Genomic DNA, 14496 nt, shown 5'->3' with positions numbered 1-14496 from the left:
CCTATTAACATTTACAGTAAGTCATCATCACCCTCTCTTTCTCCATTGTCTTGTTGATCCTTATCAAACCCAGTTCCTGTATTGCGTCTGCCTTTTCAAGGAGTGGAGGCGGTAGTAACCAGGAAGACGTTTTGGCATTCTCATCACTCATGCTCTGACTCAACACTGGGGCGTGTTGAGCAGCGAGGCGAGGCAAACACATTCTCTTCACAGCGCTAATTTGATTTCCCTTGAAATCTGCGGATCATTCTTAATAGCGATGACGACTGTGTTTGAGATGAGTTTTCCCGCCTCTCGAAGAATGTAGTTGACCTTCCAGACTTGAAAGAAAGTTTCCTTGGCTTGAATTCGTCTCTGTCGTGTCACTTTACGCTCATCCGCACGGAGAGAGGGAATGTTAGCACTCTGCCTTTTCCTACCATGGGTTATAAATCACAGGCATGAGATTGTTATGGAAAGAAGGAAGTGTTTACATCATGCTTTCCAGATTTATTCCTGTCCATGCGTAATGCCTTTTTTTTACTTATCTGTTATTGTACTACAGACCTGCACACTTCTCCTCCTGGCATGAACATGGGGAACATCATTTCCCATGTTGACAAAAAGCCTAAATCGTCCTTGAATCATGTTTATTTTGACCTCATTTGTGAAGTGTATTGAAATAGGATAAATGTAAAGACACGCCCAACCCCTTCTCCCTCATACGTCGCAACAAAAGAGTATGGAAAAAAAACCAACATCTGAAAACATTGCTTGTGTCATTCAGTACAACCGGTCTCCTCTTGTTACGTAAGGATCGGGTTTCCCCTATTCATTCTCCGCCTCTTTTTCTCAGTCTTAAGAAAGACTCGCATAAATCTTTGTAACCTTATCATGTTGAGATGAAAACAGGAAGTGGTCCACAGGAAGTTGTAGGAAGTGCCTCACGGGGGAGTGTGCTGCAGGGATTTTCTGTTTCTGTTGAGTCAGTCAGGATTGCACATTTAAAGGATATGAGTGTATGGTGATCACTGGTTGAGTAGACTGATGTTGACCTAATAAGATAGCACTATTTGTGACCTTTTGATACAATGCATTCGCTAGTGACAATATCCCAATTTAATTTAAAAGAATGTGTGTGTTTATGGGTTGATTAGCTGCCCCCAAGTAGCCCCATATTTCAAGTTTAGGACTCAAAAAATCCCATATTATATTGATCCTAGGCAACTAGGCAAGATCCTGCTAACATGTCACAATATTTAAATGATATTTATAATTGCGATTTTTTTCATCTGGGTAATAGACAAACACAAGCTTTTGTGGCATGTATTAGATTCCAATAGGGTTGCAAAAGTGCCACATAAAAGTGCGGAGTAGACAAATCCTAAAATACTTTAATATATCTCTATAACTTTACAATGTGTGCAATATGTTTTTTTAATGCAATAACTCCGTCCAGGTACAAAATTACTACTTATTATTGTATAACTGGCTGCTAGTCGACTCACTTTTATAAAGCTACGTTTAATTTTAAAAAAATGTGTTGCCTTTTCTGATTTATTTCACATGTGCTTTGCTATTTTATTCAATATCTTGAGCTACTTATTAATTATCTGACTTAAATCTGCACTGACTACTGTGGGACTAATTATTTGATTAGTGTTCAGTGAACGCTGGAAAGAGTTCTCTTGCTTTCCTTTTACTTCAACAAGCAATTGGTTGTATTTAAGTGACTACTGACAGCAGCCCAAAGGCAGACCTTAGCTCACTTGTTTATTTATCTCATACCATCATGCAGCATAGTTTCCATTTTAAATGATGAACTGCATTGCTGCTCCAGTGAAACATTCCAGCCTTTTGGGAGTACAGTCAAGTTGTAATACTAACAAGAGCTCTTGAATTCTGATTTATGGGTGTCATGTTAAGCATTTACCCTTTTAAAGGGGCCTTAAGCTACGCTGGAGGGCCTGCCTCTCAAAACACTTGAGGCTATACGGTTTGTTTAACTGTACTGGAAAACCTGGAAATATGCTGCCTAAATATGTATGACTTCCTTTTTACATGCTGCTTGAGGATACTGTTATTTCAAATGCTTACAAAATACTTTATAATTCAAGTATTTCTAATATGATGTGGTGTATTTTTCTGCTTTCCCTCCAGACATGAATGACACCCTCAGTGAAAACAACGACACAGTGGGGCAGATTGTCCACTACATCATGAAAAATGAAGGTATGTGTCCAACAACAAACACTAAATAAATCCCTTTTGCCCCTTGTATAAACCTGGCTGTAGATAACGCATTGTCATTTTAATTCGTTTGGCTGTTTCCGCCTCTTCCATGAAGTCATTACAGCAGCCCATAAATCTTTTAGGGAGTACATTGTCACTCACTATTTAGGAAACATGTGGGTGTCAGCTTCTTGGCAGTTGCGTGGAAGTTCAACAGCAGGACAGTCAAGTTCATTCAGAGGAATTTCAAGGAAAATTAATAATGACTGTGGTCTGTAAATCGTCTGCAATAGCTTAAATCCCAAAGGCTAAAACGCCTCGATCGTACACATTGTACGTGATAGGCTTAGGGGTGGGACATCTTTAAAGGTCTGACGAATTATAACGGATCCGGCCAGCTAGCCAATCAGATCGGCTATGAGAGAAAATAAGAGCTTTTTGAACATTAAAGCATGTAAACATGTCACAGTACAGGCACAACATACAATTATGAGACCTTAAAATGAGCATAATAAGGCCCCTTTAACTATCAGGAACGTCACTGTTTTGTTTTCCATTGACTTCCCGCGATGTCTAAGCTGCTATTTGATGGCATGATTCCTCTAAATTGAAACTATTTCCCTGAGGTGAAACATGAAGGTGAATTCATAATAACTCTTCAATGCAAGTTATTGTAGTTCTTTGTTCAGCTGAGTTTACAAGTGGCGACAGGAAAGATAAGGATCAATGCTTGTATTGTGTTCGCTTCATAATGAACACATGCCTTTCTGGCACTGCGGATTAGACCGGTTCTATTGAAACAGCTGTTAATGCTGTTAGTAGGTACTAGGTAGGCACCTTGCTTTAGTGAAAGAGAGGAACTGCTGTTTCAGGTAAACAATGCTTTTGTTGAAAAGGGAACAGAGAAACAGTTTGTTTTGTTATCAGATGTCCTGCAGGTTCAAGCATTAGATTCATTTGTATGACTTTATTCAATCGTTTTTCAATGTTTTTGGAAAAAACGAGACGATGAGTATGTCACCGTAGGCGTTTGGAGACCCTGATTCACTTTTTCTGACATTTTATAGAGCGAAAACCTTTTGATTAAAGAAAATAATGAGTCAAGAGATTTATTTAAATGAAAATAATAGTTAGTTTCAGCCCGAGAGATGAACTTAAGTCTGAATATGTGACATCAGGTGATCTCGGACTGGGTCTTTTGGCAGTGCAGAAAAAACGTTTTTTCTTTCCAGAGTTGATGCAGTCTGTGGTTCAGAGGCAGACAACATTGTAAGGAGTGGGAGACAATTACACTGTAAAAGTTTATACTGCGACTTTATCCCCGCCACACCTGTTTAGGATACGTGGTGTATTGCAACACCCTTTTCCAACCATAGTTGCAGCATGTTTAAAGTAACGCCCCTTCACTCTGTGTAGCATGTTTTTCCATATAAACAATACATTAAAAGATGTTGAAGGTGTTTTAAAGTGTTTAGTTCTTGGTATCATGAACCATTGTAAATATATGTCTTCGTAGGAGAAACTATACACATTAATAAACATTTCTGCTGTTTCAGTTCAAATGTCTAATTTAATTTATAAAAAAATCATCATAGACGTCAATTTAATTAACAGTAATACACATGTTGAGCTAAAATGATTTTCCTGAATATGTTTTAAACTACAAGAACTACCATCCATCTTTCATCCTATCCAGCTGACTAGCCTACTTTGAGACACTTGAAGGCAGCATTGTGCTGTTCTGGTGTCAGACCATCATTACCTTGTGTTGATTTGAACCCCTCGCTGCTTTCATCAGGACAGTGTTTGAAGATCTGTCCGTCAGCTGCGAGTGACTCACCGTCACATCGTCACTCTGCATGACATGGTTAAAAATAACTACAACGAAAATAGCCCTTATGCTAATATAGTAAACATCTATTCAACCAGTCAATATTCGACCTAGAAAATGGTCGATGGCAATCATTATTTGGAACACAGGAAGTGACTCTCAGCAGCAGCAGTTTGTGTATAAATAAATATAAGGAGAGGTCTCTATGGGAGCAGTAGTCGTCTCTATGGCTGAGCGAAGGCTGCCATCTACAGATAACTTCAGAGTAAAGGCCTCACAGTGTTGCTGCTTGCTTTCATTGGATGTCCATGTAGCATTATTACAATAAAAACTGCAAATAAAATCCCCCTAAAGAATAAAGTACATCTCCCTTTTTGCTTTCTTGTAATTCCCTCAATAGATATTTTGTGATTTTACCTTTTGTAGCTGAGGAAAAACCGCAATAGATTTAAACATTTTAACAATTTTCTGCAGTGAACGTTTAATGTAGTTGGCTAAATCTGTATTTTGCCAGGTTTCTGCTGGAATAATTTAGATAACTAAATGTGTCCAGAAACATATGGCACGTTAAAAATAGTTATATTTTCTTGTTCTAAAACAAGCCAAAATAAAAGGTCAAAGTGTTCCTGTGTGATTTTGTCTGTTTAGTTGCGACTGACAAGAGGCCTCTTTAAATAATTACATATCCCACATTATTGATTAAAGTCTGATTGGCGCACAAGAACTTGTGAAAATGCCATTTTGCAATTAATCCCTGTCTATACCAAACCAGTGAGAAAAGCAATGACAAAAGTATCTCATGTGAAAAAGACTCATATAAAATGTGTTTGGTCACAGTTAACGGATTCTCACGGCTGGTAATGAATCAAAACTGTTACCTGGTCTTACATTTAGTCAGTCAGTTACAAAGGTCTTGAAGCCTTGTACCAATAAAATGACACTTGCAAGTCTGTAATACTTAAAGGCTAAACATATCTAGCAGCTACCAAGGATGTATAAAACCCCTGCGGTGCTACATTTCCTGAGGATGATCCAGGGTGACCAGGAGGACAGAGGTTTCTTCATATGAAACCATAACTTAAAAATATCGCCGTCTACCAACATGGGTCATATCTGTGTCTCAGTACCGCTCATCCTAAGGTCTGCAAAACCTCCTTTATCCGTGTGCTCAAGGGGAAGTCAGTGAATGCATCACAGCCAGGCCTTAGGGAATCCTGTCTCAGGGAGGAAATTATGTAAATCCATATTTGAGTTGATTCTGCTTCGCCTGAAGTTGGTTAGACTTATTGTTCATGTGAACTGTAAGGACATTTCCTTAGGCCGAATTACTGACCATTAACCAGAACACTTTTAACCAGAAGAGTTTTTGTTGCTTTGATAAAGTTTTTTTCTGATCTGTTGAATTCCTCTGAGATCATTGTGCTTATTTAATTTGCAATTTAATTGTGTTAAAGAGTTTATCTGCTATCTTTCAATAAGCGCTTTGCTTTTGAAATCACTGGAGCATTTTCTGCACTAATCCCCAACAGTGTTTTTACCCCCCCCCCCCTCTCTCTCTCCTTTGTTCTAACTGTGTAAATAACCGTGTCTATGTTTTCTTCTTCAGCAAACTCAGACGCGCTGAAAGCCATGGTTCATGAAACCAGCATCGACTCTGATGGGTGAGTGTTTAACTGTTGAGTATTACCCATCTCCACCAGCAGATGGCACCATAAGCCTCTCTGTTAGCCTGTTGGTGCTGAAAAGCGAGAGTGGCCAGAGCAGGAAGTGACCGATAGCCAATCAGGCCACATTCTCTCTGATACCTTTCCAGATTGGCAAGGTTTGATTTAGAGCAAACAGCTGGGGTATTTCCCCCATGCGACTGCGCCCCATATATCAGTGTTATTGGATTATTAAAGAGCACAGTTGTTGGCATGTTTACTTTTTTGAATTTTTGGCCAGACTGTGACTCGACTTAGAAAAGTAAGTGTAGGGGTAAAGAAGTTTTACACTAGAGGCTTTATCATGAAAAAATACCAAATATATTTTGGTTCCAGCTTCTAAAATAAAATATGTTGTTAATTACAAATCTTTGGCAATAAGACAGTTGGTCAGACAAAACAAGCAGTTTACTTTTGATACGTCTTCTCTGCAACATTGAATCTTTTAGAGAACGAAATATGAACTTAAAGGTCCCCTATTGTGCTCTTTTTCATCAATATATTATAGTTCTCAGTTATATACAAAACATGTCTCTGAAGTGTTTGGCTCAAAATACCAAACAGATCATGCATTGCACAGGTTTTTATATAAATGGATCAGGACAAAAAGAGAGCGAATCTTTTTTCACGAAACGTTCAGAATCTCTTTCTACATGTTGATGTAGAAAAGACATGAACAAGTGGATTTTACATAATAGGTGACCTTTAATATTTGAAGATGAATCGGTGGAGAATTACATTTCCCCACATGTAGTTTTGAGAGGAAGAGAAAAATACATATCTTTTTAAACCTTTCCCAAACCAAAAATGCATTTGGACATCGTTAGATATGCACATCGTGAGACCCGAAAGCTAAGTAAGCTAACGTGCATTAGCGACGTTTTAGCAGTTAGTTCCAGCCCTAACAGGAATCTAAAGTCCAGCATCCCTTACCAGCATAACATCTATTTGCCTCCGAATTAATTTCCCTCCTATTTTGACGTACACATCTACAATCAAAGGCCTCCTGCTAGCCATTTGGATACAACCCCCCCCCCCCCCTTCATAAGAGCAGGAGCTGACGGTACAAGCCCAGATTAGACGTCTTCACTCTCCTCAGCGCTGAGATAAGGAGAGAGGGAGACGGGCTGATGGGACCGACTGGAGGAGTAGGGGCCCGTGACAGAGATGGAGTGTTAGTTAATCGAGTTAGCGGAGTATGTTTCCTTCTCTCTGTCTCTCCTCCTGTCATCTTCCCGCTGTCGTGGAAGGAATGGAAAGAGATGAAGAGACGTTACGGGTAGGTTTTTAGTACTGCACCGGTTTAGGTTTCGCTCTCTGTCCCTCTTTCTCTTCCTGTTGCTCCTCTTCCTCCGAAGCCAGGTTGGGCAGAGTGCCAGAGGATCACTTAGAGATGCTGGAATAAGGAGGGTATCGGCGGGGGTAATGTATGGGACACTTAACGGGGGAGAGGGAGACAGGCAGAAAAGAAGAGGAAGGAGAGTGACTGTAGTGTGTCCAGGCCTCGCTATCTGCCGCTCCAGATTCGGTGCTTCCGAATCCCCTCGCCACCCGTCCGTCAGCTGATCTCCACTCTGTCCTGCGTTTACCCCCCCCTCATGATTTACACCTCAGGAATCCTCATCTTGTACACGAGCGTCATACATATTCTTTATCCATCCATTTTTGCTTCTCACATTCATGTCACACATTGTTTACACCACTGGTTCCCCACCTTTAAAGCAAATCGATGTCTCCTTGTGCTCTCCCATCTAACAGTTCTTATTTCTCTGGATTTATTTCACCCTTGTTTTGTTTTATGGAGTAAAAATCCCTGTGCTGCCTTAAAAGATTAGAGAAGAACTAAAAACCAAAATATTATTCTCCTTTGTGTATATTCGAATTGAACTTGCAACTCATGTGGGGTTTGACGTTATTGCAATTCAAATTATTATTATTATTATTCTTATAAACACCAACGCTAGGTTGAAGTACTTATTAATGAAGAATGTAATGGAGCTACTGTGACTAAACTCCACAAAATGCCACTACTGGAACGACTTGACCTCATATGTTGTTAAGATAAAAATAGAGGAACCAGGAACCAAATTGAGTTGATTTAAGCTCAGGTGGCAACAAAACTCCGCTCTCCAGTTTTCCCCACACATTTGCATAGCTGAGCGTCACTCATTTGTCAAACACAAACACGGCAACATGTGCGTGACCTTATAGGGGAAATTAGGAAGTCGTTTCTGGCGTTGTGTGGTAAAAAGATATAGCAACACAATACATCCCATGGTTTTGTAATGTCATTTTCTGACGTCCATGTACTGTATACACATTTAGGAGATACACACATTAATGCATCAATAGTACGAGATTCTGAAACAGTAATTATTGCTTTAATTGTATTTTCATGCCACTTTTACTTCAATAATAATTTGATTGCAAGCCTTTCAATTGCAGTACAACATTTCTACTTTGTGTTATCACTATTTTGACTGAAGTAAAAGTTCTTCTCACACCACTTAGTATCACTATTTTTCTTTTTTCTTACATTAAAAGTACATCTATCTCCTAGGAGACGTGACTCATTTTTCCCTTTGTCCCTCGAAAACACTGTGTATTCTTCTCCTTTTGTGTGTGAGCAATGTGAGGAGCTGCTCTCCAGGGTCATGAAGCATGCACACAGTGTTCCTCTCACCAAAGCAGACGATGTGTGGAGATCAAACGAACACCTAATCCGCCTTTTATTAGTCTTTGTGCGCACACGTCTAGATCAACACTGAAAGTGGAGAGAAGCGTGTCAGATTGACCTCTTTTTCCAGCTCCTCCTGATCAGGTGTCTCAGAGAAAAACTCAATTATTGCTTTTTAAATCATTCTCAAAGACTGGTCAGTGTTTGTTTGAAGACGTAAGGTATGAATGTGTCACAAAGGACACGCTGCAGAGTTAATTAAGCTACAATTCATTCCTGTAAACGGAAACATAGCACTGAATGTAGGTCAGATGTTCGTCTGCGCAAGGTCTCACTTTTGACTGGAACCCCCCCCCCCCCCCTCCTAATTTTCATTTTTTCCCATCTTAATATGTTTCATGGTGCTTAAACAATCTACTGACCTATAGCATGTCTTGTTTTCCCCTATTTGTTGCATATTAACTGCTCTGGGACTGATTTAAATTATGTTTTATTCTGCGCCGCTTCCAATTATAGTAATCAGCATCATCTTGATTACACACGTCATAATTAAAGTGCAACTGTGTACTGTAATGTATCATTTATCATAATAATTGGGTCATTACTGTAGTTAAATCACGCCTAAACCCTCTCTCTTAATCACTAAATTCTCTGTTTTCCAGTCCTCCGCTCACCCCAACCTCTCCCGGCACCCCCCCGCTGACCCCCATATCCCCGGGTGCCCCCCCAGGAGCCCCCAAACACACCTGTAACCACCTGCACACCATCGGGGGCCTGGGGGGCCACAAGAACATCTGCAACCGCTGCAGCCAGAAGAAGTGGCCGCTGATGAGGAAGCTGTCGGCGAGGAGGCCGGAGCAGCGGCGCATCCTATCAGGAGAGGTCACGGTGCTCGCTGTGGGCAGGTGGGCAGGTGTGTGTGTGTCTGGGTCAGAGAGGCAGGAAGTAGAAGAGGGGGGGGGGGGGGTTGTTTTGCTGGTTTTAGATGAGTTACGATGAATTTCTTCGGACGGTGGGGTTGTTTTCTAAGTAGTTACATGCTAGTGTGAGTGGGGATGCATTCATATGTGTTGACAACTATTTTTCATTAACTTATTTTACATGTATTAAATTATTAAAAGAAAATGCTTTACTGAGTAGATACACATGAACACAGTTTTAGTTCACACACTAGCCATCAAACATTAAACCCTAAAAGTCCACACTTAATTACACCAACTAACATTCCTGTGCACTTTGACCCCAGACCAGCCACGTGGAACATGTGGACAGTCAGCAGGAACCCTGGGAAAATAGATGCGGCAGGTTTAGCCTGGGTTATGTTTTTTTTTGGAGAAGCCTCAGTGGTTAACCTGTGTTGTGGAGCTGCACCATGGCAACAAGGCCAACAGGACATTTCTCCCAAAACAGACTGATAGCAGAAAATAAATGTGTGATGTACACAGTGCGTCAGGTGAGAGTGGAGCATCTCGTTGTTGACAGATCTGAAACTTACCTACTTTTTTACCTTATTTTCAAAAGAAAAGCCTGTTTCGCCAGTTCTTAATGTGATGTGGTGGGAGGATGTTCGCAGTGACTTCATTCAGCAGAAGGGATATAACAGTAAACCGAAAGAAACGGGAGGCATAGACTTGGCCTCTAATAATAAAAACTACTATATAATATGGCTATGAGATGTAGAAAATCAAATCTTACAATATTTTCTTTGTTCAGAATCGTCAGTAATGTGGATATAATGACTTAGAGGGTAAAGAAACAATACAAATGTACATCTCTTTACTGTCGTGCCACCTTTAAAACTAGGAAAATACAATACTGCCATATAGTGATATTACAATATCCAAAATCTGGCAATAGGGAGTTTTTCCCCCAATTGGCTTTTTTTTAATGATTTTAAAAATGTTTCCAGTGTTTGAAATGGGTTTAAGAAACTGCCCTCTCTCATAGTAAGATACAGTTATCAAACTGTGTTTCAGATTTATTCAAATTTAAAGGAACATTTGTGAGTCCACCAGTGAACCGGGAAAGCCTCCTCCCGCTGCGATGGATCGGGATGCAGAGCGGTTTGCTTTTCCTTTACGCCCCCGAGATTAATGGGTCAGCATGAGCTGGATGCGAATATTCATTTGCAGATTTAATTAAAGCTTTTGAGTGTGTGAGTGAACAGGTGCCTTTGAGTGGGTGGGAAGATGATAGAGGAGTAGAGCGGAGGTCACAGCGAGTGTAATTGTGTGTATTATTATTGAAACCAGCTGTGGCACAAATGAGAATAGCCGATCTCCGCTGAGTTTATCCATTAAAGGACCTTTTTCTGTTTGTTATTTATGTTTCTTTTTATGAATATACAACAAATCAACTTCATCTAGGTTATATATATTTTTTTTAACACTTTTTTTTTTGGACAGTATTCATTATAAAGAAAAATGTAATTTATCAGTCAGATACATACAGTAGATGCAACAGTGCACATTTCAACCAGACAGCCACAAAGCAGATCAAATATACCCCCCCCCCCACACCCCAGCTTGAAAGAAAACAACTAAATAAAAAGTTTTAAAAAACTGAGTAAGTGAGATAAGTATTCTCATAATAGACACAAAAACAAACGAACAACAATCAAAAAGAGGTTTTATTTGATTTTGACATAGAAAAAATGAGTCTTTGTACATTTGTTCCAGCGGTTCCCAGAGGTTTGTCTTAATGAGCCGACTCTGCAGAACGTACTTCTCATTTCCCCAAATGTCAAAAAAACCATTCAAAACCTTTCTCCTTCCTGTCTCCTCCCTGTCTCCTCTCAGGTTCCGGGTGACGAAGTGTGAAAAGCCGGCCCGGGAGAGACGGACGCTGCTGATCACGGACTCCAACGGGAGCGTTCCTACGTCTCCAACGGAGGCGGAGCCTAGGAGCCGGACCACCTCCGAGTCCCAGCAGGTGTGTTTAACGGAAACTTCCCCACCCCGCTCTCTCTCTGTGTCTCTCTGTGTCTCCCATGGAGCTCTACCCCAGTGTTCATGTAGGCGGAGTTATTCCTGTACGTTGCTTCTCTGTGCTCTATTGGTGATGTGAGAAGCTCTTGGTGACATTCTGGGATAAATCGTCACACAAAAACAACTTTTTGAAATATAGTTTAAATGGGTCAAAGCTGCAACTAAATGCTTTCTTAATTATCTTTTAATCAGCTGATTTAAATAGTCCAGAAACTACTGAAAAGTGCCTTTTGAAATATACTACAGCTCAATGTGAATTCCTTAAATGTGTTTTTCTCAGACAAAACTCTCCAACAATCAGTTTACGATCATTGAAGAAAATAAAATGCAGCAAATCCTCTCATTTTAAGGAAATTATTATTTTATTTACCTGAAAAACATGAATCAATTCTCAATCGAATGTCCTTTTCTGTTGGCCTACCAATCGATTAATGGTTGTATTGTATGGGCTCCTAAAATCAAAAAAAGAGCATTTTAAAGAGTCACTGAAAATCAAACCGTATCAATAATAAGCCTCTCTGTTTGCACTTAACATCACAGGAACTTCTCAAGGTGATCATGACCAGCTTTGCTTAATTTTCCTCAGTGACTATAAAGCGTTCATAAGAGCGTGAGGAGGAGTTGTGTCTTCCTGTTGACGCAGATATCGAACAACAATGAAAATGTCCTTGTGGAAGATTTCTTTTCAGGTTCTTTTAAACACTCCAAACAGAAAAACAGATGAGGCTCCCATTGCTTATATATCCTCAGTGTTAGTCATCAGATGTGCTTTACTTATATTCACGTTTAATGTTCACACAAAGCGTTTTGGCTGGAGGTAAATGACCCTATTTTATAGATAACACGATATCAAATACAGTAGAGAATGCTATGTTTTAAAGCTACTGTTGCAACACTTTTAATGTGAAAGCATGCTAGGCTTTTATTGTGAAAGGAAAACATATCTACAGTTGGTTAACGTAGGAAAGTCTTTTTTTCTCAAACCATATTTAGACGGTTTCTTTATTTTATGAGATTTGGAACATGGCTTCAACCAATATATTCAAATGACATCTCGAGAACAGCTCGAACAATTTGGACCACAAAACATCTAGGAGAAAACACAAAGCTTTGTTGTTTAGCATGACAGGAATTAGCTTTTGTTTTTTCTCTACATTTTCTGAAATGAAAGCTTGGAAATATGAGAGTCTAGAGTCTGTTTGGACTCAGCAATCTTGACTTTCATTTGTTCTTGGGCGGAGAAACATAACACTCATGTTGTACCGATGGTACCAATGCAAAGAATCCAATCACAGCTTTAAAACACATTAACATCCGTGTTTTTCTCGTTCCATGCTCTCAGCTCACATATTGACTCTTAGCTTTCCTGTATTGACTGTGGGAGAAAGGAAAACCGGCCTTCAGCCCAACAAAGTAAACAAACCTGATGGCAGAACACGCCTAATCTGAAGATTATTCATGATTATTATCCGTATTAAACCCCCTCGTATTACCGTCTACAGGAGGAGAAGGACGACGACGTGGACAAAGAGAACCGATAGCAGGATCCAGGGGAGGAGGAACATCAGGTCCAAACCCTAAAAAAGAACAATAAATCATCAGCGCTGGGAGGAGGGGGGCAAGTGGACCAGGGAGTCGTCGTCCCCCCCCCCCCCCCCCCCCCCACATTCCTGCTCCATGGGGGGCAAAAGAGCTGCTGATGGTGGACACGGTGGCAAGAGCGGCTCCATTTTACAAGGAGAACAGGGTGTGTCTATGTGTGATACACTTTCCTCTTAAAAAATATTTCAAAATAGTGCCTTGCGCAAGAGCGTCTAAGCAAGGCGGCTGCTTAATGTCAAGGGACCCCGAATGAGGGCTTTCCCGATGAACTAAGGTGACTCAATACGCCGATCATGTGTGTTCTTATGTTGTTGTAAGTGGAGGAAAAGAACGGATAAGCCCAAAAAAACAGATACAGCCATTCCAAGACCTAACTACGGGTCGCCATTCTCAAACGGGAAGTAAGAACGACCTCTGATAGAATCACACGAACAGGAAGTAGCCTGTAGATTGGCAGCGGGTGTGAACATGACGTGCCTTATCTTCCACTCTACGACTAAAGAAGAAAGTGTAGTATTCTGTGTTGAACAACAAATTAGCTTTATCCAACATGGCTGCCTTCTTGGTATTTTTTTTCTTAAAGGGACAGCATGTGTTTACGTTACCAAAAAAATTAAAGTCTGTATACTCAGGCAGGTCAGTTTCGATTTTTTTTTTTTTGAATGTGTCAGAGAGCTATTACTCAAGATTTAAACGCACCTCCATTGTTTTTTTTTATTTATATGTTCTTTATCAGCTCATAAAGTTGTCTATGCTAACGTGTTAGCGACTTAGTGCCTGTTTACAGCATGCATTGAGAAACATTAGCATTCATGTCCCCCTGAGGAAGTCCAGCACTTTCTTTTAGCTTGGATTTGGCCTCGACAATACCAGGAATAGTTTCCGAATGATGGTAAATGTAGGATTAAGACGTTTGCTAGCTAAATCCACAAAAGATACCAAAGTTCAGTAAATCTTGGCCTTTCTGTTTTATCAATCTTTTTTAAAACACGAGTTCTTTATGGAGGTACGATATGACATTAATAGAGAAGCCCTTTTTGACCCAACAATATTATTTTCACAGATGATCAAAAAGTATAATTTTAGGAATGCTTTCATATTGTCCTTTCATTGTGTCTCATTTAAAAAAAAATATTTATACATGTTGTTATTCATATTTTGGGAGAGTTTGCTGTGTTTTTATCTTTGTATAAGGAAGAAAATAAAGATGACTAATACATATCAATGAAGGAATAAGTCTCTTTATTGTTGACCACTAGCCCCCCCTCTCCTGAGCGAACCATCGATCTTCATATTCTATTCTTTCTCATTTCCTTCCCTCATCTCTGCACCCTCCTTCTTTTTTCCCGCCGTGATAAAAAGATGATTTGTCTTATTCATCTGGAGTAGGTTGTCCGACGACCTCAGGCTCTCTATCATATTATTCTCAGGTAATATGAGACGGAGACGGAGAGGTGTTTCCAGCATTAACAATCCTTGACACTT

General features: G+C 40.0%; 1 protein-coding gene across 2 annotated transcripts in view; it reads left to right on the top strand.

Moving 5' to 3' along the window:
• Nucleotides 1–14236, top strand: part of rell1 (RELT like 1) — a 25594-nt gene extending 11358 nt beyond the window's left edge. Inside the window, exons 3-7 of one of the 2 annotated variants that reach the window (XR_013806109.1) lie at nt 2140–2211; nt 5649–5703; nt 9085–9335; nt 11221–11353; nt 12912–12927. Coding sequence is in view for 1 of the 2 variants with exons in the window: in XM_079669491.1 (XP_079525617.1) it covers nt 2140–2211; nt 5649–5703; nt 9085–9327; nt 11221–11353; nt 12912–12950 (542 nt within the window). In the remaining variant the exon portion in view is untranslated. Of the gene's footprint in view, nt 1–2139; nt 2212–5648; nt 5704–9084; nt 9336–11220; nt 11354–12911 lie in introns of both variants that reach the window. The other variant, XM_079669491.1, reaches the window with a different exon arrangement.
• Nucleotides 14237–14496: the final 260 nt, after the last annotated feature.

Source organism: Notothenia rossii (genome assembly GCF_949606895.1).
Source record: "Notothenia rossii genome assembly, chromosome: 3".
Taxonomy (NCBI): Eukaryota; Metazoa; Chordata; class Actinopteri; order Perciformes; family Nototheniidae; genus Notothenia; species Notothenia rossii.
This window is presented reverse-complemented; position numbering and strand designations above follow the sequence as displayed.